The sequence below is a fragment of the Acomys minous genome (assembly GCF_964271855.1).
Source record: "Acomys minous genome assembly, chromosome: 15".
In the NCBI taxonomy this organism is placed as follows: Eukaryota; Metazoa; Chordata; class Mammalia; order Rodentia; family Muridae; genus Acomys; species Acomys minous.
Window position 1 is genome coordinate 13,290,155 of NC_140497.1, and position 25,600 is coordinate 13,315,754.

The 25,600-nt window shown below is 45.1% G+C and overlaps 2 protein-coding genes across 4 annotated transcripts in view; both read left to right on the forward strand.

Moving 5' to 3' along the window:
- THSD1 (thrombospondin type 1 domain containing 1) overlaps positions 1–19,264 on the forward strand; it is a 32,741-nt gene extending 13,477 nt beyond the window's left edge. For 2 of the 3 annotated variants that reach the window (XM_084759283.1, XM_084759284.1), the window contains 3 exons: positions 2,118–3,077; positions 12,953–13,111; positions 17,617–19,264. In XM_084759283.1, the coding sequence (XP_084615409.1) occupies positions 2,118–3,077; positions 12,953–13,111; positions 17,617–18,995 (2,498 nt within the window). In that variant the 3' untranslated portion in view covers positions 18,996–19,264. The remainder of the gene's footprint in view (positions 1–2,117; positions 3,078–12,952; positions 13,112–17,616) is intronic. The other variant, XM_084759285.1, reaches the window with a different exon arrangement.
- Positions 19,265–21,799: 2,535 nt separating this feature from the next.
- The window catches only part of LOC311584715 (phosphatidylinositol 3,4,5-trisphosphate 3-phosphatase TPTE2-like), an 83,667-nt gene continuing 79,866 nt past the window's right edge, over positions 21,800–25,600 (forward strand). Inside the window, exon 1 of the mRNA XM_084759297.1 lies at positions 21,800–24,159. The gene's annotated coding sequence lies outside the window, so the exon portion shown is untranslated. The remainder of the gene's footprint in view (positions 24,160–25,600) is intronic.

Genomic DNA, 25,600 nt, shown 5'->3' on the forward strand with positions numbered 1-25,600 from the left:
AACGTAAGATTGGCCTATAGGCCATTTTCTTGATTAATGATTGATGCGGGAGGGCCCAGACCACTGTGGGTGGTACCGGCTGTGGTCAAGTGGTGGCCCTGAGTTCTGAAAGGAAGCGAGCTAAGTGAGCCTTGAGAAGCAAGCCAGTACGCAGCACTCCTCCATGGCTCTGCTTCAGTTCCTGCCTCCAGGTTCCTGTGTTGGTTTCTTGCCCTGACTTCTTTCAGTGATGGAGTCTGACATACCTAGTAACTTAAGAAATGTCCGTGCTATTATGGATGACCAACAAAGAATAAATAAATAACATCTTTAATCTACCTGAAAATTCCCTCCTCACCCCAGCAAAGAACACTAGTTCTTTAACTGGTAAAAAATAAAATAAAATAAAATAAATCTGTGTTTATCTTGAATATCAGACAATCATAATTTTGAAGAGAAGTTAAGCATTTTACATTTTAAGTAATCTAGAGAAGTCTGTATTATGCCATTTAAATCAAACTTTCTCTAATTGTTGTATATCCATTTCCCACCCCCAAATACCTAGACACCAGAATAAGTTATTCAGTTACAAGCTGAAATAAACTATTTCCTCCCCAGGCTGGTTTTGGCTATGGTGCTTTATAACAGCAACAGAAACCCTAACAAAGTCATTAACAGAGTGACACCGTGCCCCTTCATCTTAAGATGCGCTAGAGAGCCACCCTGCCCTTTCAGATTTAAATTTGACTATATAAAAATGACTATAGTGGGGCTGGAGATATGGTTCAGCAGTGAATAGCAAGTGGGAAGACATGAGCTGCATTACCAGCATCCATGTCAGGGGCTGTGCAATAATCCGTAACTTCAGCTCCAAGGGAATCCAATGTGCCTGGTACATACATATATACATACGTACATACATACGTACATACATATGTACTTAGATAATTCTCTCTCACACACACTTGAAAATTTATTTTTGAAAAAACATCTTTAAAATTACTTTGGTCTCTTAGTCTCTGTCACTAGTGCATACTTTCCTCAGCTCACATTGATTAAATACAGATAAGGGGAGTTTAAAGACGGTAAGTGTAAAAGAAACATACATGAGCTCCTTTAGACACTTACAGTATGATCTGTATATACTAATGCGCATGGGCATATACAGTAAGAAAAATACATTTTTTAATCAATGCAACTTTTTTTTTTCAAGCCAAAATGAGGTCCTGGAAGTTCTTTCATTATAGAATAATGTCTTACCCGGCCACGGACCAGCTGATTGTTGCATTGCCAAATTCTGCCTGCTTTGATATGTATTTGGATTCGGTTCAGAAAAGAAACAAAGATTCTTAGTGTCTGCACCCTTTGTACCATTTCAGCTGCTCTGCTGGGTCTCTTTTTAAAAGATATGGTTGATCATAACTGAATGCTACTTGGGAAATTAGTAGTCATGTCTGCTGTCGATGCCAGTAGCAGTTGCTGTAATGTCATTAAAGTTGCCAAGGACGTGCCTAGTTATTTCAGAAATGTTCATGCTATTATGGGTAACCAATGGAGAAGGAATAAATGACATATCTTTTCCACCTGAAAATTCCTTCCTTACCCACGGGGAGAACACTGATTCTTTTACCAGTAAAAAAAAATGTCTAAGTGTTTATCTTGAATACTGGGCAACAATTACTTTGAAGAAAAGTTAAATTTTGTACAATTAAACTAATCTAGAGCCGTTTCTGTTGTTCCATTTAAATCAAACGTTCTCTAACTGTTGTCTGTCTCTCCCCGCCCCCCCCCACCCAAATACCTAAATACCAGAAAATGATTAAAGAAACGTGAGGGACTGAATTGTAGGTATGAGAATTGTCAGTTGTTTCCCAATGTTCATAGCTGTTCACTGCAGTTAGAGTGTTGTGAATTCAGAATGCTTACCACCATTTTAAACACAAGGTGATGAGAGAGCAGAGCACTTAGAAAAGACCAAGATGGGTGCTCAGCCTCTTAGGGCAGGTGTCATTCTGTGGCATCCTTGGCTTGGTTCCACATTCTCTAGTGTCTAAAAAAGCTGTTTTCATTGCTTCACTAATAGCCCTACTCAAACGCACCCTGTAAAATCCAACTCTGACCATTTCTTTTCTTTTCAGTCCTTGGAGAAGCTGACTACCTCCTCTTGCGAGAGCCAGTCCATGTTGCACTGAGCAACAGAACAGTGTCAGTGGGTTTCCACTATCTCGATGACATTAACGGGACCCTGAGGAACGTGTCTGTCATGCTGTGGGAGGCCAACACTAATCAGACTCTTACCACTAAGTACCTCCTGACCAACCAGTCCCAGGGGGCACTTCAGTTTGAATGCTTCTACTTCAAGAAGGCTGGTGACTACTGGTTTGTCATGATTCCAGAAGTGACAGACGATGGCACGCAAGTTCCCCGCTGGGAGAAAAGTGCCTTTCTGAAAGTAGAGTGGCCCGTCTTTCATATCGATTTGAATAGGACCACCAAGGCAGCAGAAGGCACCTTCCAAGTGGGGCTTTTTACCTCCCAGCCACTCTGCCTGTTTCCTGTGGACAAGCCGGACATGCTGGTGGACGTTATTTTCACTGACCGCCTTCCCGAGGCAAGGACAAGTTTGGCACAGCCGCTGGAGATCAGAGCCAGCAAAAGGACAAAACTCACTCAAGCCCAGTGGGTTGAGTTTGGCTGTGCACCCATAGGGGTGGAAGCCTACGTCACGGTGGTGCTGAGGTTGCTGGGCCAAGACGCAGTCATTGCTACGACGGGACCTATTGACCTGGCCCAAAAATTCGGATACAAATTGATGATGGTGCCAGAAGTCACATGTGAATCTGTGGTGGAGGTGATGGTACTGCCACCTCCTTGTGTCTTTGTCCAAGGAATGCTTGCTGTTTACAAAGAGGCCCCCAGACACCCGGATGAGAGAACTTTCCAGCTGGCCGAGAACAGCCTGCCCCTGGGAGAGAGGAGAACAGTGTTTAACTGCACTTTGTTTGATGTGGGCAAGAACAAATACTGCTTTAACTTTGGGATTTTGAGGAAAAGCCATTTTTCTGCAAAGGAGTGCATGCTAATTCAGAGAAATATAGGTTGGTATGGAGATTTCTCAGCATTTAAAAACAAATCAAAGCAGTGCCTTTGTGTAATCAAAATTGCTAGGATGTAGGTGAGCCGTGATGTTCACGGTTCATTCATCCTTCAGGTACCAATTAGCATTATTGTCATCTCTGAAAGATGAAGAGCATACTGGTCTCTCGGGTTCTGTGGGACATTGGTTTGGGGGTCCCCCGGTACCAGCAGTGCATAGGATTCTTACAAAACCAGCATGCCACATCCCGTGAACCTCGAGTCATCTCTGGGTTCCTTGTAAAACGTTACAGTGTAATTCTGGGTAAGTGGCTGTTATTTTGTGTTGTTTCCAGAGCAATGGGAAGAAGAGAGAGAGTCTGGACGCGTTCTGTAGAGATGCGGTATTTTCCCGCGAATGCTTTCTAGCCATAGCTAGTTGAGTCTGTGGACATAGATTGTGGGGATGTGGCGCTCGCTGGAGGCTGGGGGACCATATGACTGTTGGACTAATCAGATTCGCGAAACCCCTCAAAGACTATTAACCATCAGCAGCTCTTCAGCTAGTGATGGAGGCTCATGAGGCCCTCTCCACTCCGTGGCAGTCTTGTTCAGGCAGCTACAGACGCTGTGAGAGAGGTCCTGAGTGCAGAGGTTATGCCACATCCAAAAGGCACCGGTTCACTCCTGTCCGCCCCAACTTCTGGCTCCTTCAGTGTTTTGTGTCCTCTATCAGTATGGTCTTTGACACTTAGGGGTGACACTATAGCTTATTTTATTGAAAATAGATTTTTTCCATATACTATATTCTGATTAAAGTTTCCCTTCCCCATACCCCTCCCAGTTCTTCCCTACCTTCCCTCCCATCCAGATCCACACCTTCTTCATTAGAAAACAAACAGGCATCCAAGGAATAATAAATAATAAAATAAAATAAGGTAAAACAAATTGGAACAGGAAAAAAAAACTGAAGAAAAAAGAGCCAAAGAAAAAGCACAAGAAAAGCATATATCCAGGGAGTAGCACGAGTGTCCATACACAAGAATCCCACAAAAACACAAATCTGAAAGCGTGTGGATGCATGGGAAGGACCTGTAAGGTTAAAAAAAACAAACAAACAAACTTCATCTTAACATTAGGAGACAAAGAACCTCCACAGACGCCATTGAGCTCACTTTGTGTTGGCCATTTCTGCTGAGCACGGGGCCTATCCTTAAATGTGTTTTGTTTCCCCACTAAGATACCCTTAGAGAAAACCAATTTTTTTTTTCATTTGTAAGTGGTTATCAATTGAAGATAGCTGCTGGGTTAGGGGTGGGGACATGTGTCCACTTCCTGGGCTGGGGTGGGGACATGTGTCCACTTCTCCTTTCAGATCTAGGACCCCATCATGTGCTGTAAATGTGTGCAGCTCCAGTGCATGCTGCCTCAGTCTCTGCGAATTCGTGTGTGCATCTGTCCTGCTGTATTCCTTGCTGCCCTCCACCCCCTCTGGATCTTACAATCTTTCTGTCTCGTCTCCTGTAAATTCCATAGCTCCGAGGAGAGGAATTTGATGGAGACATCCCATTTAGAGGTCAGTGTCCCAAGGTCTCTCACTCTCTGCATATCTGGCCGTGGGTCTCTGTATTTTGTTCCCATCTGCTACATGAGACAGTGTCTCCAGTGATGGCTGAGCAAGGCACTGATCTATGAGTATGGCAGAATATCATTAGGAGTCATTTTATTGCTACATCATTTTTTCCTCCTAAGTCCCTGGACTATCTAGTGTCAGAGTCTTAATTACCCACACAGCATAAGGTATGGCGTAAGGTACAGCTTCCATCTCATGGAGTGGGCCTTAAATCAAATAAGATACTGGTTGGTTACTCCCCAAAGCTTTGGGCCACTGTTGCACCAACCAGCATATCTTGCAGGCGGATCACCATTGTAGATGGAAGGTTTTGTAGCTGTTTTGGTGTTTACCTTTCTCCTTTGGTAGTGTGCAGGGTAACTTCCAGCATCACAAACACTAGTCTGTGTGTGCGTGGGGGTGGGGTGTGTGCGTGGGGGCGGGGGTGTGAAAACCTGGGGAGGTGTGAGCATAGGGATCCCTGGGGCTCGCTGGCCAGTCAGTCTAGCCTAATGGAGAGGTCCCAGGACCTGGTGAGAAATCATGTCCAGACAGAAGCAAAGTGGGTGACTCCTGAGAAATGACTCCCAGGTTTTCACGTGGGTACTGGGGAGAGGTCCTCCCATCGCAGCACTTTACCCATAAATCTTCCAGCCTCCTCACTGCATCCTTCGTGAGTCACTGACTCACTAAATCTCTTGTTAATGGACAAATGTGTTTATGTCCGTCTCTTCTTCCAAACGTATCTTAGGATCCTAGGATACAGTACATTTCGGGTGTTGCCAAACGGACTCACGTTCTTTACACGATTAATTCATCCCTGGTACTGTTCTAAATGCTTTTTGTCACTATTAACCTGTTTGGGCCTTATAATCCTATCTACCCTATCACTTAGGCTCACTGAATTGTCGGTTTTATAGAGGGGGAAGTGAAGGCACAGGAAAGTGAAGTAAGCCACTCAGGAAGTGTGAGCGATGCGTCAGACAAACTGGGGATGTCTCTCAGCAGCTGTGCATTTGCCCCAGCTTCTATTCCCGGAGCCACAAACCAAGCGGAGACCAGAGGCTAAGCAGACCAGCTTGGCGAGGAGCTGTTACCACTGTCCTGTGGTCGCCTTCCGTACGTCAATCCCTATATAAGATAATAAAATACTTTCCGACTGGGAAAGATCCTGTTTTTTTTTTTTTTCCCTTCCTCATCCGTCCTGTACTGTGTAGCCTTTTTTGGAAGACTTGTAATGTATATATGTCCAGTAGCCAGGGATGCACATGACCTGTTCAGTAGAGGTGAGCCTTGCTCTGTGCAGAGAAAAATCTTAACTGCTTCTCCCGGGTGTCCTTGAGTCTCACTCACTCTGGGGGATTTCTTCTCAGCATGTTTTGTTTCCTTGGTCTCTAGAGCACAGTGTCGTACAAATGTCACTATCTCTTCAGCTTTGTTCTTCACATAGTCTTAAAGACAGAAACTAGTTTTCTTATCACATTCCAGACAAATTTTGTTCATTCAGAAATGATCTCTTGTGGTGGTTGGAAAGGCATTTTTACCTGGCCAAACAAGCTTGTTTTAAACTATCTATCTATCTATCTATCTATCTATCTATCTATCTATCTATCTATCTACCTACCTACCTACCTATAGATATAAGTATAGATATAGACACATAGATATTTATCTATGGAAGTCTAAGGGGGACCAAATAAAATTACCTTTCATTCATGAAGAACAACTATTTGGAGTAGTGGTCATCTTGCTCTTCATGTGTGATGTTTGGACTAACGATGTCTAATGAATTCCCACACCAGAGTATGTTCTTCAGAGTTGTTTATTATATTCAGGGCTCTGAAGCTTAAGCACTTAAACATTTTTCCTGTGTAAATTTGATCATTGATTGAATTGAACAGAAGTAATTCCTATTTAGTTATTTTGATTTAGAAATAGATTTTTTTTAAAAAAAGAGAGTAGTTTATTTTGTTTTTGTTTTGTTTTTCGAGACAGGGTTTCTCTGTGTAGCCTTGGCTGTCCTGGACTCACTTTGTAGACCAGGCTGGCCTCGAACTCACAGTGACCCGCCTGCCTCTGCCTCCCGAGTGCTGGGATTAAAGGTGTGTGCCACCACTGCCCGGCTAAGAGTAGTTTAAATGGTTACTTTTTGTTGTCCTTTGAGCCATGATTTTACGTTCTGGGGGAACAGCACAACATCTGCATGGTAGATGTGCATGCACGTGCACACGTATGTGTGAGTGCCAGTGTCTTTGATGAGAAGGCGCCTCCTTCCGGCGTCTTCCTCTAACGCGCTCCACCTTCTTTTTCTTGCTGTTTTTGAGCTAGGGTCTCTTACTGAACTGAAGCTGTTTCAGCTGGCTTGTGCCTGCTCCCAATGTCAGTGCTAGAATTGCAGGCACAGGCGGCCATGCCTGGCGTTGACACAGGTGCTGGGGATGAATTTGGATTCAGACCCGCTTGCTTGCACACAAAAGTTCTTTTGTTGTTATTGTTGTTGTTTTTTGTTTTGTTTTGTTTTGTTTTTTAATTTTTTTTTAAATTTTTATTAATTTATTCATATTACATCTCAATTGTTAGCCCATCCCTTGTATCCGTCCATTCCTCCCTCCCTCCCGCTTCCCCTCCCCCCTACTCCCTTCCCCTATGTCTGTGACTGAGGGGGACCTCCTCCCCCTGCATATGCTCATAGGGTATCGAGTCTCTTCTTGGTGACCTATTATCCTTCCTCTGAGTGCCACCAGGCCTCCCCATCCAAGGGACATGGTCCCACACAAAAGTTCTTAACAAACAAGCCACCTCTTAAGTCCCAAACACAACATTTTAAAATTAAAAAAAAGTTTTTACATTAAGATTTGTTTATTTATTTATTTATTGGTTTTTCAAGACAGCGTTTCTTTCTGTAACAGCCCTCGCTTTGTAGATCAGGCTGGCCTTGAACTACAGAGATCCACCTGCCTCTGCCTCCCCGAGAGCTAGGATTAAAGGCCTATGTTACCACGCTCAGCCTGTTGGCTTTTTTTCACAAATGACTTAAAGAAACTATATTTACAAAAAGTCAAAAGTCTTTTTAAAGCAGCTGGGTCCTGTTTTTTTAAATCCAATTTACCAATCTTGGGCTTTCAGTTGGAATGCTGAGAGAAACCAGAGGACCACTGTCTTGTCATTCTCCGTTTTGTGTTATGAGGCACGAACACAGGAAAATGGTAAATGAACTGTATGTTGACCTAATTTTCTGTAGATCTTACAGTGACAGAATTCCCAGTAGATTTTTAGGAAATAAATCACGTTAGGTGAACACAGAGCGACTTTCACAGGAGCTTCCCAGAGCTGTGGAGGCCCGGGGCACACTCTGCCTGAGCTGCTCCGGAGCCTTGCAGACAAAGCCGGCTCATTGTTCTGCTGCGGGACGCACTACAGTGTGATCCGGGAGGCACAGAACCGATATTGTGTTCAGTTGGACCTCTGTGTGGAATATCATTGCCACATCTCAGCTGACGTTTTGGTCCATGATACTCGTTTATGATGCCCATACTCTCGTGAAAACCCCCAGAGCCTTAATTACCTTAACGAACTCATATTCCATGACTCACTCCCAACGATTGCACCACTTGGCTCCGCCGAGAACACACCTGCCCTGCGCACTTTCCTGATGGCTTTGCAGGGCTTTGCATACCTGGAGCCGGGTTTAGAAGTTTTTGTCCACGATGGATGAAGAACCGTTGTTACACAGAGGATTCGTAATGTGGGCGAGCTCTGGCAGATAGTAGGGTCGGTGCAGACTGATAGAGAAGGATTTGGATTGATTTGCAATAAGAGATAAGTTATTGTGTGTGGCCGCGATTTCTTATCTGCTTTGAGGAGAAGTTTGAATTTATCAGCAGCCTCTTGTCTGAAGGCTGTAGCTCAGTGGTAGGGCACTTGTTTTGATTGCCAGGGGCTCTGGGTTCCATCCCCAGGCCTGGAAGAAAGCTGTTTGGGGGCAGTTTTGTGTATTTTGAGGCTCTGTTTATAGGCGGATCTGCCTTTAGGACTATTGAGAGAAAAGAGTAAAGTGACTCATTTGTCATGTGTTATTCCTCTATATTCAGGTAATATCTCTGGTTCCACAGCCAGTTTGGTCTTTTGGTTTGTTTGTTTGTCTTTTAATGTATATAGGCATTTTGCTTACGTATATGGCTATGCGTCATGGGCATGCCTGGTGCCTGTGGAGGCCAGACGCTGTAGGATCCCCTGGGACTGGAGTTACAGACAGTTGTGAGCTGCCACATGGGAGCTGGGAATTGAACCTGGGTCCTCTGCAAGAGCAGCCAGTGGCCTTAACTACTGAGCCATCTCTCCAGCCCCTTGTATTTTGTTCATATAGGTACTCCATTTTCTTTCAATGTTCATGAGGTATAGTTTCTTATATTGTTTTATATATTATACATTGTTTATATGTGTTTATGTAAACAAAGTTCTTACTTTCAAACAGGACACACACACACACACACACACACACACACACACACACACACACAAAGGTCATACCAAATTTTTAATCCAGTCTAACAATCCGCCTGCCTCTACCTCCTGAGTGCTTGGATTAAAGGCGTGCACCACCACGCATTGGTATGCTTATACAACTTATGTTTAGTATTATTATTACATGCTTGGATTAAAGTCTATTTTTTCTTGACTTATATTTCTTCCATTAGATCTTTGTTTTGTTTTTTGTTTTGTTTTTTCTAGGTTAACTGAAGACTTTTATGATTTACTTTAACCATGAATTTATACCTTAAAATATTTTTAGTTGTTGTCCTAGGGGTTTTAATATATATCTTTACCTCTATCTACCTGTGAGAAATGGTTTCATTTTTTCTTTAATAATGTTATTTTAATTAAAATATAATTTCATCATTTTCCCTCTTGCCTTTTCTCCCCCCAGTCCTTTCCACTTCCCCTTACTCTGTGTCAAATTCATGGCCTCTTTCTCTTTATTATTGTTACATATGCAGACACGCATCTATGTATACACACATAAGCACGTACATACAACCTGCTGAGTCTGTTTAGTGTTGTGCTTATGTACATGGTGTCAGGGCTGACCAGTTGGTGTTATATAACTTTAGGAGGCTGATTTCTGGGGAAGACTAATTCTTCTCTTATCGGGTATTGGCTTCCTGTGGTTCTTTTCCTGGGGGTGGGGCCCTTTAAGACTTCCCCCTTTCACAATGGCGTGTCTCCTAGCATTCTCATTGTTCTGGTCTCCTTTAGGCAGCACCCATGTTCAGGTCAGAGGACAGTTCATGGGAGTGGGTGCTTTGCTTTCACCATGTTGGTCCAGGGGATGGACCTCAAGTTTTCAGGCTTGGCAGCAGGTGACTCACCAACAGAGCCATCTCACCAGCTTAACTTTTAAAAAAGTATTTATTTATTATTATTGCCTGGGAGCCGGGAGTGTGTATCATCCTCCTGCAGGTGAGGAGGCCAGAGGACAACTTTGTGTCTGTTTTCTCCTTCTGCCTTTACCCCAGTTTTGGGGGGCTGGAATCCAGGCTTCCAAGTTACAGGACTAGTGCCTTTATCCATCAAATCATCTTAGTGACATGTTTCTCTGTTTTCTTTATGTATGTTTTCCTACTTGATGTTTCCTGAGCATCTTGAATTTGTCCTGTAGCATCTTTATTAATTTTGGGTGGTTTTAAGACATATCTTTTCAAGTAATTTTTCTCCCTTATTCTGCCGTATCCTTCCAGAATTCCAAATACACATGTGAGAGTCTACTTGGCATCTTCCAGCTACCCACAGTTTGGGCTTCTCTTACTCACTCATGTGAGTGGCTCGGGTCATTTCCTCTTTTTATCTTAGTCCATCTTTGTGCTATATATAATAACAGAATATCTGAGTGTGGATAATTTATAAAGAACTGGGGTTTATTTCTAATTCAAGATGCTAGGAAGGCCAAAGCCAAGGAGGCTGCATCTGGTGAGGACCTTCCTGCTATGTCACCAGGGAAACAGGAGAAAAGGAGAAAGAATGCACATCCCACATCTTTTGGGATGAAATCAATTAGCAACATTCATGATGGCAGAGCCTTTAGGACCGAAATACTTTCCACTAGGTTTCCTCCCAACACTGCTGCACAGGGTGGGGTTGGGCTGTGTCACACTCCCACCACGTGCTTTTTGCATGCATATTCTACTCAGATATCTTTATGTTTCCATTTGAGTTATTTCTAGTTACTTATAATTATATTTATTTTCTTCAGGTGTGTTGAATATACTGGGAGCTGGGGAAGGGATTTTTGTGGTTTTAGCGTTTCCATTTATCTTTTCAGCTTACCGTAGTAGTGATGCCTTTTCATGCGCCTGTATATCTTGTTTGGATTTCCCACTAATGTCTAATTTAACACATTAGTCTTGTTTGTTTGTTGAGATATGGTTTCTCTGTGTAGTCTTGACTGTCCTGGAACTCACTCTGTGGTTTTATTCTTTTTCCTCACTTTTTTAATGCACCTTGGCATTGTCTAAAATTGTAGACACTGAGACAAATGTAATTTAGTCCCAGAAATGGCATACATCTGCTTTCAATAGGCTATTTTTGTGGGGTTTGGGTTAATGTGGTAACAACTGGGCCACATTTGGGCTGCTGGTGTTGCTCTGGCAACTCCTACTGAGCCCAGCTCCTACAGAGTCTCTGTCGGCGTTAACTTTGTGTTTAGGGCAAACATTGTGCTGCCAACAGGATCGTCTTCATGTTTCTGGTCGACCGTCACTTTTAGTCTTGGCACCCATGTGGAAATGAGAGGTCATCCTGGAGGATTTGTATGTGCATTCCAGAGATTGACCTCAGTCAGATCTTCCGGCTTAGTAGCAAGCAGCCTTTCCTGTTGAGACGTATTGCCAGCCTTCAGACTGGATTTCGCCTCTAGCTCTTGCCTTCTGCTGGCTCCAAGGTGTTGGCATTTGGCGCTTGGAACTTAATTTTCTTTCTTTCTTTCTTTCTTTCTTTTTTTTTTTAAGATTTATTTATTATGTATACAGTATGCATCAAATCACATTATAGATGGTTGTGAGCCACCATGTGGTTGCTGGGAATTGAACTCAGGACCTCTGGAAGCACAGTCAGTGCTCTTAACTGCTGAGCCATCTCTCCAGCCCGGAACTTAATTTTCTAACCTGGAGGTATTACTTGTTGCTAATACTAAGCTACTAGGTGCTTGACTTACTAGCTGCCTTGTGGTGGTTCTCTCGCATCTGAAGCCAGTGCTGTGTATCTGAATCTCAGAGATGAGGTAGGCCTCTGTGATCTGTAGCCGTGGAAGGCTTCGGATAGCATGGGCCCAGGATGTTTTCAGCTCTTCCCCAAGAGCCAAGGAGCCTCCTTCTTTCCAGTCTGTCTTGGCTGTTGGCCTCAGTTAACACCCTCAGCATGACAGTTTGCTACGGTTTTCTCTTTTCTTTCTTTTTTTTTTTCTTTTTCTTTTTCTTTTTTTTTTTTTTTTGGTTTTTTGAGACAGGGTTTCTCTGTGTAGCCTTGGCCATCCTGGACTCACTTTGTAGACCAGGCTGGCCTCGAACTCACAGCGATCCGCCTGCCTCTGCCTCCCGAGTGCTGGGATTAAAGGCGTGCGCCACCACGCCTGGCCTTGCTACGGTTTTCTCAATGGCTGAGGCTGTTGTTCAGTTGAGAAGATGAGAGGAAAGGTCTATAAGGTTTGATGTCTTTTTGTTACCGTGACCTACTCCACCTTCAGACACACATGGTGAGGAGGCTCTGTCTGCTTCCATACTATGACCTCAGTCTTCCCGGTGGGATTCCTGGAGAAGAGAACAAGTGGGTACAAATTCCTGTTCCTACCTCATCCCCAGGGGCTTTGCCTTCTCATCCTGCTCTTTCAGTAGCTCAGTAACTCACTTCATTTTAGATGTGTCTGTCTGATGAGCTTGTGTGGGTGGGTCCTGGACTGTGTCCCAGGCAAACAAGAGTTGCACCCCCTCTTTCCTTGGAGGGGCCTGACTCTCCTTTCAGTGCAGGCTGTTCTGTTGCCCTCTGACCTCAGCTCTTTGGTTGGTGGGTTGTAGGAATGCTAAGACTGGCGAAGACTTTATAGACTATACAGCATTTCTTTGTTTTTGAGATTAAGACTAACAAATTTTTACATCTACGTGATTTTTTTTTTTATTTACTTCTAGCTTTTTAAGACCAGAGCTTTGAGTTTTGCTGCCTCGTCTAGGGGGCCGGGCAGTGAAATCTTGAGTCTCAAGGGAAACAGCACTAAAACCATGGCTTATATCCTTGCAGAAACTTGGGGACCATGGCAGCCGTGGAGTCAGTGTAGCACCACGTGCGGGGATGCTGTCCGGGAGCGTCGCCGTGTGTGTCTCACTTCTTTCCCCTCCAGCCCCAGCTGTTCTGGAATGTCCTCCGAGACCTCTTTGTGCTCCCTGGAGGAGTGTGCTGGTAGGTGTTCTTGGTTCTTTTCGGGTGACTCCTCAGAGCCTCTGTCAACCAGGCCTGTCCGGGAAGCACCAGTCTGCTCAGTGCAAGCTTGCTTCTCTGATCGCCACGGATTGTTCTGGCTTTGTACTCACCAGTGTCTAAAACTTGGAGTAGCTGGGACAGTAACTTGCCAGTGAGATGACAGGATTCAATATTGGAGGTGAGGGAAGTTACACAGGACTATGTCTAAAGGTTCAGACATATTAAGTTATTTTTTAAAAAAAAAAAAACAACACAGAACTTGTTGGTGGAGAATGTTGCAGGAATCTGTTCTTTCCTGCCCACGTGGAATCCAGGTTCTCAGGCGTGGCAGCAGGTGGCATACCAATTGAGCCATCTTGCTGGCATCAGATTTTTTGCAGAGGGGGGGAGGATCTTGCTCTGTTAGTTCAGGCTATTCCTGAATTGTTACCTTGTCTCAGCCCCTGGAATGCTAGGATTGCAGGCATGCCACCATGCGCAGCTAGTTGGTGTTATTTCTGTCCTACCTTAAACCAAAACAGAATGTGAGAAAAAAAAAATCCTAGGGAAAAACCTCTCTTTTATTTTATCCGTGTCGTCTCAGAGGTTGTGCAAAGGGTGGCGTGTGGATTGGAGCAGGTCACCCTGTGTTTTCCTTTACAGAAGCCTAAGGTCATTTGTTACCGGTTATATCTGGGAGGAGGCAGGGATAGTTTTTCTTGCCATCCCCAGGGAGAGGACTTTCCTGCCTTTCTAAGCATCATCAAGGTTCGCCGTGATAGGTGCTCGAAGGGTATTTGATGTAAGTGGTCCTTGGAGGTGATGGTACCTCAGCCAGATTTACCAACCACCTCCTGAGAAGCAGCTGGGGTTAGGTGGCCAGCTTCCACTGTGGCCCTGACTTTTAGATAATGTCCCTCTGTTGAGGCCACCTTCTTTATATTCTCTGTTCTGTATTCAAAGGCACCCTTAGTTCTTGTCCTTTGGGGACTGGAAGGAGGTTAGATGCTTTCCTGTGCTTGAATCTGAAAGAACCTTCTAGCCCAAACCGTAGGCACCCAGCAGCCTTTCCCAGTGTCCTCACCTGTGGTCTTACATGGTCTTTCGTGCTACTTTACCTTTTCAGCTAGTACCACGGGCCTTATTTTCTTTATTTTAACATCTGAAGAATGTAATTCTCCATTTTGTCTTCTTCTTGTGGCCCTAACCTAGGGTCCCTTCTCCCCACCTTATTTAATAAGTCCCAAACTTATAAAAAAATTGCATCGGAATATGTAAAGACATTTTCCCACTTTTTTTTTTTAACATTTAACATCTTTCATGGACACATGCACATGAGCTTTGGAGTGCACGCATGTGCCATGGTGCTTGTGTAGAGGTCATAGGATAACCTGCAAGCATTTGTTCTTTCTGCCGTGAACGTGCTAGGAGCCAGACTCAAGCTGTCAGGCTCTGTGGCAGGTGTCTTTCCCTGCTCTGCCATTAATGCCAGTCCCAGCTGTTCTTGTCATTATTCTGTAAACAATACAGTATGAAAACTAGTTACATAACTTTTATACTATACTGGGCATTGTGGGTGACCTAAAAAATGTGTGTGAACTCTATGCAAATATGACCCCTGCAGAATCTGATCTCCCCAAGAACCCAGGAGACAGTGCTCAGGTACTGAGTGACAACTCAACACCACACCCTTGTCTCCACATTTAGAGGAAGGCTCTGGGCACATGGAGTTGCCCTGCCCAGAGTCACAAAGTGAGGGACCAAAGGGAGTGGTACCAACTGCACACAATAAGCAGCCTGTTCTTAAGTACTTTCCCTTTGTATTCAGGCCAGAGTGGCTTTCTGGAGGAGGCATCAGCAAGTGGAATTAGCAATTGTGTGTGTGTGGCGGGGAGAGAACGTGATTCTATTTCATGTTCTCACTTTCTAACTTGTCATGTTGGGTGGGCACTGGACATGCATATGTTTCTAACAAGACAGCTAAGAGCTGAACATGCCCCTTCTTGGACACGGAGGGCCTGAGATAAATGCTTGGTTGGATAAGATGATCTTTCCACGCACTGGCTTCTTCCTATTCTGTCTGTCATTTCCAAGGGATGTAAAGGTCCTGCTAAAGGTCAGAGGCATCTCCAGAAAGGGTTAAAGGAGACAGGGATGGGCCAGACACTGTCATCAACGGTCATCGCCGATAACAGTGATACACCAGGGAACAAATCTTTCACTGATTGTTTTCACTGAATCGAGGATCTAGAGTTTTGTCTGGCTGTAGAAGAACATGCTTTTGTGCCACTGTCTGGATACAGCTATGTGACACTTCAATAAGAGAGCAAGAGGAGTCCATTGCTACTGTAGGCATATCTTATCTGGTGTAATAGTGATCGTTTTACTATGGTCCTTTTTAATAATGAATGAATCTGTTAATTAAACTACTGGTTATTGGGTACCATCTATGTGCAGGTTACAGTTAGCCATGACTGGGATTGTAAGTAAATACCGAATTTACTTAAAAGATATATCCTCAGCTTGAAATGAGATATAGTATCCTGGAAGGTGCATAGAGATACATGATACAGTGCAAAGCCTGAAGTGGTAAAGGAGCCCACAGCCCTCTACAGAAGCCTGTAGGGTGAAAATCCATTTTAAAGGAGCTCTTCTTAAGCCGGGCGTGGTGGCGCACGCCTTTAATCCCAGCACTCGGGAGGCAGAGGCAGGCGGATCGCTGTGAGTTCGAGGCCAGCCTGGTCTACAAAGCGAGTCCAGGACAGCCAAGCCTACACAGAGAAACCCTGTCTCAAAAAACCAAAAACCAAAAACCAAAAAAAAAAAAAAAAAAAAAAACCAAAAAAATAAAGGAGCTCTTCTTGCTTGAGCTGAAGTCTGAGAAGAGAGACTGCATCACCCAGGTGGGCGAAATGTTCAAAGGGGTTTAATTAAGGGAGCAGCAGCCAAAAGGACAGGAGAGACCGGAAAACCGCAGAGAGCTCACTGTGCCTAGAAGCTGGTGAGCCTGGAGGCGAGGGGAAGAACAAAGCATCCCAGTGGGCCCCAAAGGTTGGAGCCTGCACTATAGACATATCTTTGCTATAACACGAATACAAATAAAAAGGGTAGGTTTGCATAGTGTGCCTCTTAAGGAGTTTTCAGTACCCTAAGTGAAAACTTGAGTGGTGGCCATAGGGATTCAGGCAGAGAGGGATGCGAAGCCCCTGGGTGTGGCAAGGGACGGGCATGAAGGATGAAGGACTCTATTTAGTACTGGCCATTGAATGGCCTGTGAAACTATGTACCCTTAAAATTGGGTATATCAGGAGAAGCTTCTCACAGGCTCTTGGGGGAGGAGGAGAAAAAGCTAGGAATGTAGCTCAGAAGTAAGAGTCCTTAGAGGTCTGAGGCCCTGGATTGGTCCTCTAGAAGGATGTAAGATATAGACAGCCCTGCCTGTGCTTTTCTAATAAAATGAGTTGTGATCATTGAAACACACACACACACACACACACACACACACACACACACACACACACACACACACACACACGCACACACGACCCTGATCTTTAAAACAAAACAAAGACATATCATGCATTACAGTTTCCAGCTGAGAGGGTTGGGGAGGGAGGAAGATGGGGGGGGGCGGGGCGGAGGTTGCTCTGTTGGGTGGACAGGTTTCACCTGAGATGAGGAGAGACGAAGATAGATGAAGGAGCCTGAGGCATTTGGAATAAGGTGTGCTCTAGAGAACAGCAGAAAAGCACAAGGGAAACATCGGGAGCCAGGTGAGGTAGTGAAACACTGATACCATAGAGAACAAGACACAGGCGTCTAGAAGGACTTCAGTAGTGGGCAGTGACCAAGGTGCGCATGCGCAGGTGGTGTAATGGGGCCAATGAGGTTAGGAGGCAATAGTCCGAGTTACGTTTCCAGGTGTTTGGATAGGGTTTTACAGTTTCACAAACCATGATAACTGTTGGACACACGTTGGAGAGAGTTCAGATATGAAGATGAGTCTTTGCCAGGTGGATGCTGGGAAGGGTCGTGGCCGTTGAGAGCAGGAGACGGGTTCTGGATTATCAGGAAGGGACAAGTGGTGTACTACACAACTAACAGCCGTGATTTTCCTCCGTGGGTTTTGCTAATTGTGAAAGGTTAGGTATGGTTACCCAAGTCATGGTTTTGAGTTTTAGGCTTTCCCCACATACCTCTCGCGGGTACACTTAATTATAGGTAGCCCAAGCAGGAGAGGCTTGGCAGGAGCAGGCGGGCACAGAAGTCTCTTGGTTGTGGCTTCTCTGGCAGCCTCGTTTCTGTGGTCCCAGATTTTGCAGGGTTTTCTCCTTACTGGTCACCTTGGTTTGCCTACACTCAGCAGGAATCCAAGTCGTTGGTTTTTTTCCTTTTAAATTGCTCCGATAACTGGGGCAACTACTTAGGCCCTAAAATCACGCAGAGAAATCAACATAGGAGACTATGCTTGGTTTAAACTTTTTTTTCTTTCTTTCTTTTCCAAGTTTTCCGGCCACCAGGCCCATCACCCATTCCGCCCCAGGATCCGGTGAAGTCCAACAACGTCGTGACCGTCACAGGAATATCCCTGTGTTTGTTCATTGTCATTGTCACGGTGCTCATCACTCTCTGGAGGCGATTCGGCCGGGCCCCCAAATGCAGCACCCCTGCTCGGCACAACTCCATCCATTCCCCTGGCTTCCGGAAGAACTCGGATGAGGAGAACATCTGCGAGCTGAGCGAGCCTCGAGGAAGCTTCTCGGATGCGGGTGACGGACCCAGGGGAAGCCCAGGGGACTCGGGCATCCCGTTGACTTACAGGTGCAGTGCACCAGCGGCTCCCGAGGATGAGGCCTCCGGCAGCGAGAGCTTCCAGTCCAACGCTCAGAAGATCATCCCGCCCCTGTTTAGCTACCGCCTTGCCCAGCAGCAGTTGAAGGAGATGAAGAAGAAAGGGCTGACAGAGACCACCAAAGTGTACCACGTGTCTCAGAATCCCCTGACAGACACTGTAGTGGATGCCGCTGCCAGCCCTCCCTTAGACCTAGAGTGCCCCGAAGAGGCCGCAGCAAGCAAGTTCCGAATTAAGTCTCCATTTCTGGACCAGCCTGTGGCAAGTACAGGGGAGAGGCCCCCCTCCAGACTGGATTGCCTCGTGCCTCCGCCCAGCTGTGCAGTCAGTCCCAGCCAGACCCTGATCCGCAAGTCCCAGTTGAGATCCACTGGTGGGAGAGATGGCTCATCCGAGAGGTGCCACTCCAGAAGTTCCCTCTTCAGGAGGACCGCTAGCTTTCACGAAACCAAGCAGTCCCGCCCTTTCCGGGAGAGAAGTTTGTCAGCCCTCACTCCCCGCCAGGCCCCGGCCTACAGTTCCAGGATGAGGACCTGGGACCATCTGGAGGATAGGTGTAGGCCTCCCAGTCGAAGCGCCCACGTGCTTCCAGAGAGACCCGAACACTTCCAAGGGGCAGGTCGGACCGGTAGTCCTTTGGGCCCTCTTTCTAAATCCTACACCGTGGGGCACCCTAGGAGGAAGCCGGACCTGGGGGATCGCCAGACAGGATTGGTGGCAGGAGCTGAGAAAATGGAACCTCACCGGGCTCACAGGGGACCGTCCCCAAGTCACAAGAGTGTTTCCAGGAAGCAGTCCTCCCCCATCTTCCTCAAAGATAGCTACCAGAAAGTCAGTCAGCTTAGTCCTTCTCACTGCAGAAAAGATAAGTGTCAGAGCTACCCCATTCACCCGGAGTTCGCCTTCTATGACAACACCTCCTTCCGCCTCACTGAGGCTGAGCAGAGAATGCTGGACCTCCCGGGATATTTCGGCTCCAACGAAGAGGATGAAACCACAAGTACACTTAGTGTGGAGAAGTTGGTGATCTAGGCTAAGAATTGGCAGGATTCATCCAAGGTCCATTACCAGCTGCCAAGATCCACTGCACACATAGTTTCTGTCAACTATGTTGTGTAACTGTGGGAATTAGTTCACCCAGAGGATGTGTGTGTGTGTGTGTGTGTGTGTGTGTGTGTGTGTGTGTGTGTGTAAATGTGTAATTAATCAGGAAGAAGGTATTTATCCTTAACTTTTCTTTTTTTGTTATCCCTTTTCTATTGGCTTATTACCACTAATAAAATTTCAAGAAGGCAAATATGTATGATGCATTTTGAACACTGTACTGGGATGTTCCTAATTTAGGAATGTGGGGGCTTTTCCCAAAGGGGAGGAGGCCTCCCGCTGCTTGCTGTGTGTGTGCGCACGCACGCAAGCTCAGAACTATTACAGGGGTGAGCTTGCAACTTGCTTTGCTGTGAAGTGAGAACTAAACAAAAGAGCCTAAAAATGGGGCTGCTTCTTTTGAAGTTTGTTACCAAGGTACCAAGTGGCACAATGCCCTCCAGCCCAGTGGCCGAATGACCAACTAGCGAATACATAAATAGCCCCAGTTTTCTTCGTTTCCATGGTGACCTCCATGCGGCCACACCCATCCTGCCTTTGGATGGCTTTCCTTCCTTTGGAGTTGATCAGGATGTCAGCCAGCCCCAGAGGTTTCAGATAGGGGGAAATCACAAATGAAAACACGGGGGTTTCAAATGTTAATATTTGTTGAAGTATCACTCATGACTTTTTTTTTTAATTAAAATGTGCTTCCTTTGGAACTGATTTGGTGATGACTGTCTGCTTTTCAGAAACAGGAGGGGGTAAACTGTCCAGAGCTCTCTGACAACTGCTGTGCACGGATGAAGGAAGGGCCGGGCTTCTTGTTCTCCACTCTCTTTGTTTATCACAGCAGAATGCTTTGTTCTTTATCCAAGTGCGCAGGCCTGTGTGCCGACCTTTGACACAGAGGGCGCCATGTTTGCTCATTTCCAGATTTCCCAGTAAACTATCCAGCAGTGTCAGACTGAGACCACAACAGCTTCAGAGACATGGAGGTTCATGACAAACACTTTGAGCTGACTTGCTTTCGCTCACCATCCACCTAACCCAGTTTTCTGGGGCTCTCACTAACAGGGAAGTCCTGCCTATGAGAGAGGGATGCTTCATCAGTCTTTAATGTGTGAGCTGTAAATCTCAGTAGAGAGATTTCCTGTTTCTTACCATCCTGTCTCTGTGGACTAGCCCCAGTGGCTGCTATAGAATAGTGGCTCCATAGGGAGAGAATAAGTGGCCGCCTGGTGAAATGCCTTAAGACCGTGTATGGTTGGATTAGAATGGTTTTTTTATAATGTATGTATACATTATGTAAAGCATTATAAAGGAAATGTGTTCAGGAGACAATATGAGATTTCAGTTTAAGTATTTTTTTTTGTTTTTATTTTTATTACTTTGGTGTTGCCAGTTTGTGTTTCCAACCATCCTCTGACCAATTAGGGAGGCTTGGCTAGCATTTTGCTGGTTCTGTGTTTCAGATTACCTTTCTATATGTGGTTCCAGCAATCTAGATAAGCTTTCCCTGTGATGTGTCCATGCTCACTTTGCTGAGAAGAAATGTTCTTTTTTATCTCATTTTATTACTTTTTGGTTTTTCATGACTGGGTTTCTCTGCATATCCCTGGCTGTCCTGGAACTCACTCTGTAGATCAAGCTGGCCTGGAACTCAGAGATCCACCTGCCTCTGCCTCCCGAGTTCTGGGATTAAAGGTGTGTGACACTTTTTAAATATAGTTTTTAATCTAAAATTTAAAATTAAAATTTATTTTAGAATTTTACTCAAGTATTATATTTACATATTTTCCACTCCTCCTTCCTCCTTCTCTAACTGTTCTCTCTCTCTCTCTCTCTCTCTCTCTCTCTCTCTTTCTCTCTCTCTCTCTCTCTCTCTCTCTCTCTCTCTCTCTCTCTCTCTGTGTGTGTGTGTGTGTGTGTGTGTGTGTGTGTGTGTGTAGAAATGGGGCCACTTAAGATTTAATTGAAACTTGTCAGGGATCATGCCCCTGGAGAAAAATTCCCCACTCTTAGGAGCCATTGATTGACTGTAGCTCGTCATCTAGGGTCGGGACCCTGTGAAATTCCGTCTGTCATGCTGCCCTGTTGACTAGTGTTGTCATTGTGCCGGTTTTGTTTAGCCAGCCGGATTGTTGATATTTCGTGGGCACATCTTGTTATCGTTTTAGTCGCTTATCTCTCCCCACTCAGGACTCCTGCAGGCAAGCCCATCCTCTCAGGCCTTCAGCCATCATCCACAGATAAAAATTCCCAAACATGATTCCCAGCCCTTTGACTATTATCCTTCTGGAAATCTTTGAGCTGGTCATCCAATCGTAGATTCCCAAACATGGTTTTGTCCTCCGTCAGCAGTTCTGCATTCAGGTACAACACCTACACACAGCTGACCTCCAAAGTTGGAGACCTGAGTCACTCTGAACTTGCCTTCACTATGTCTCTACAGCTAGTAATCCTCCCACTCTACTGATGCTGTCTCTGCTTTCTCGGTCCCTGTTGGACGGCGCATCACCTTTTTTATTTGAGAGTTTTGTACAATAACTTTTGATCCTATCCATCTCCCTATTCCACCTCTTCCCAGGTCCATTCTCCTTTCCCTTCCCACCTAGTTTTGTGTCTTTTCCCTATCAAGGCCAATTGCCCAAATATTCCTTAATATGTGGCCTTCCACTGGAGTATGGTGGGCCTGTCATGGCTTGACCTTTATTTTTTGTTTGTTTGTTTGTTTGTTTTCTCGAGGTTTCTCTGTGTAGTCTTGGCTGTCCTGGACTTGCTTTGTATACCAGCCTGGCCTCGAACTCACAGAGATCCGCCTGCCTCTACCTCCCGAATGCTAGGATTAAAGGCGTTCGCCACCACGCCCGGCTTATGGCTTGACTTTTAGAGAACACTGACATTGCTTTCGGGGAGGCCAGCAAGTGTTAACAGCGCCTCAGCTGGGAGTGGAAGTTCAGTCTGGCTTAGGCCCGTCAGATTTTATGCACGTCGTCACAACTGTTTGAGTGCACATGTATAGCTAGCGCACTGTATCCAGAACACTGTTTCCTTGGAGACACCCACTACCTCTGTGTCTTACAATCTTTTCACCCCATCTTCTCTGATGATCCCTGAGACTTGGAAGGAGGCCTGTGAGGTAATTTACTCTCTTTAGTTCTGAGCATTCTGTAGTCTCTTCTCAGACCTTGATAAGTTGCAGGTTTCTGTGTTGATCATTGTTGACAGAAGCTTCCCTTGAGAGTTGCCTTAAATCTTCGGGCATAAGGAATTGGTTTAATGCTAGGTCCACTAAGCAGAGTACCGGTACTAGGTTCCTCTCTAGGGCCTGCGGCCTGTCTAGCATAGGTTTTTTGCCCAGGATCATCTTTTGTATTAAATTTATAAAATGTCCTTGTTCTGCTTTCTCTCATCTGATTCGCCCCACTCACAGGAGCCAGAATATTCTTTATAAAGTGCAAATCTGAACGTTCCACTCACCTTAAGGAATATCATTTCTTCTACTCCCAGCGGCAGAACTCACACAAACTCCTCAGCATAGGTCTTTCAGGACCTGGCACATCCACTTGACACATAAACTCTGCCTACGTCATAGGCTGTTAGCACACTTCTTCAACCTGTGGGTTCCATACATGACGTTCTCAATGCACGGGACCCTTCTGTGCTCTGTCTATCTGGTAAGCGTTCAAGTCCTCCCTGATAGCATCCAACAGGGACAACTGCTTTGTCCATGTCTGCCTTTCTGAGAGACTTTGAGTACAGTCTTACTGATTTTAATTCCTATACACTTTGAATAAACATCAAGAGTAGAATTTTCATTCACTTTTATTGAATTGTACATCATCACCCACATGAGGTTTGGTTTGGTTTTCAACTGGCTATCACTTATAATTGCAAGATCTCTACCGCTGAGCAAGTGCAAGAGGCACACATCAGCAGTAGTGTTCCCTTAGTATGGTTGAGGTCCCCGGCTCGTTTCACACAGCCACTACCAGCAAAAAAATAAAAATAAAAATAAAAGCCCATAGGCAAGAGCAAGATTAAAATATTAGAAGCAGATGAACTGTGATTTTAGTTATAAATAACAAAGGGGGTGGGGGACTGTCTTACTCCTGGCAACTGTTAGGCACCAATCTCTCCAGAGAGACAACTGAAGAGCTGGGGATTTAGTTCCGTGGTAGAGCATGTGCCTAGCATGTGCAGGGACCTGGATCCAATCCTTAGCATAACAAGAAAGAAAACCAGTGCCTGGACTTGCTCTATTTAAATCCTTTCAGTAGACCTGGTGATGAAGACTGGAGAGATGGCTCAGCAGCTAAGCGTGCTGGCTGCTCTTGTGTAACTGTGGAGACCATGGCCAGCTCACAACCATCCCTGACTCCAGTTTCAAGGTATCAGATACCCCTTTCTTACTCTGAAAGTGCCAGGCATGTGTGTAGTGCACATACATGCATTCAGGAAAAAACTCACTCATAAAAAAAAAAATAACTAAAAACAATCTTAAATAGATGAGAAATGGGAAATCATGCCTTAGCTGCCTTTGGGATTCTTCATTAAGCTCAGAGGAGGTGCTCTGTAAATACCTGTTGGGTGGATGTGGGATGGCTGCAGTCGACGCCATCACACACAGCTTTAATGAGTTCCCGGGAGGAGGTAATCTGTTGCTGCGGTGGCCAGCTGCCAGGCGTGTGTGGTGCCAGCAGAGTTGCTGGACGGTAGATCGGTGGAAATGTCAATCTTGAATAAACGTCTAAGAATTCAGTAAGAAAGGCTGAGTGAAGACTTCAGCAAACGAAATAAGAGTGACTACCATTTAAGGCTAGCCTCACTTAGCGCACCCAGGTAGGGAAAAAAAAACAAAAAACAAAAAAACAACAAAGAAGCGGGCTTATGAGAACAGACTCCAGCCTACACATTCATTCTGAACACTAACAACAACAAACCGTTGATGGGAATCCTGCTTATGGCCAGGCTCTGCGGGCCAACTTTCCAAAGGTCGGTTAAGATTCCATTCTTTTCCTCCTTTCATTAGCACAGCTTTCCATCCTCCTGAAGCTTAAAGGAAGCAAAAACTGGAAGGAGAGACTTTTGGATGCCAAGTGGCCTAAAGGTAGGATTTAGTCTTGGAAACTGGCTTAACTAAGATTACTAACATTATAGATTGTGTGTGCAGCCCCCCCACCCCCCACCCCCCGCGCATGCTCACATATGCATGTTTCCCCCACTCACTCTCCACCTCATTTTTCAGACCAGGTTTCTCACTTGTCTGGGATTGCTACGTAGGCTAGACTGACCTGCAGGTCCCAGGAGTCCTTCTGTCTCTGCCACTCTAGCACGGGGATTATAAATTCACAATTCTGACTCTGGTTTCCATGTATGTTCTTGGGAAAAAACTCAGGACCTCATGATTATGCAGCAAGTACTTTATCAACTGAACTATTTCTCCTGCTCAGAAATATCCTGCCAAGGATATTTCTAATTTATTATAAGTGTCTCTTATGTCTAATTTATCATGGTGTCTATGTGTGTTTCTGTATGTGCCTGTATCTGTGTCTCTGTCTCTGTCTCTCTCTGTCTCCCCTCTCTCTGTCTCTCTTTCTTTCTGTCTGTCTCTCTGTCTCTGTCTCTCTGTCTTGGTCTCTCTCTCTCTCTTTGTCTGTCTGTCGTCTGTCTGTCTGTCTCTCTCTCTCTCTCTCTCTCTCTCTCTCTCTCTCTGTGTGTGTGTGTAGACAGAGAACCAAGAGTGACCTTGAATTTCTGATTCTTCTGTGTCTGTCCTCCTGAATGCTGGGGTTTCAGGAATGGGCCATCACACCTGGTTATGTGATGCTGGGCACTGAACGCAGGGCTTTTGCATCCTTGCCAGGCACTCTACCAGCTGATCTGTATCACTAGTCTTCATCCTAAGGGTTTTGTTTATTGCTACTGTCTGTGAAAGATAAAAAGGGAGGCTCATTATGAAGTGTTTTCCAGAAATATAACTGCACATTTCCTGAACAACTAGGGAGCATTTATAATGTGGATTTCTGGACCAGGCTCATGGTGCGTAGGTGTGTGTCACCTATGACCTTTGCACAACTGTGGGAAATGCAGAGTAAGGAATTCCCAAGAGTACCCAGCAATCTCTGCGCAGGAGTGAGCTCACGCTTCTCCCACCTCTCGGACATCGTTTCATTATGCAACACATGACTTCCTAGTATGCTCAGCTAGGAAAGGCGGGATAATGATTTCATGATCTTAAGCAATCCTAGTGTGCTGTAAGATTGTACCAAATTAAAATAATTAGCATTTACTGACTGACTACTATGTGTTGACATTATCTCTAGCTCTTCTATGTATCCCATTAGCTGAATTCACATATCAACTCTATGAGATATGATGCTCATTGTGTAGACGAGGAAAGTCAAGTTAAATCACTTGTTCGTCTAATGTCACAGTTAGTCAAGGAAAAGTCAGGATTCGAGCCTGTAGGCTTAGATGTTTTTCAAAACCTACTTTATTTAGGGTTCTCAAATGCTTCCACCTCCCTTCTAACCCACCAGCCAGAGGTA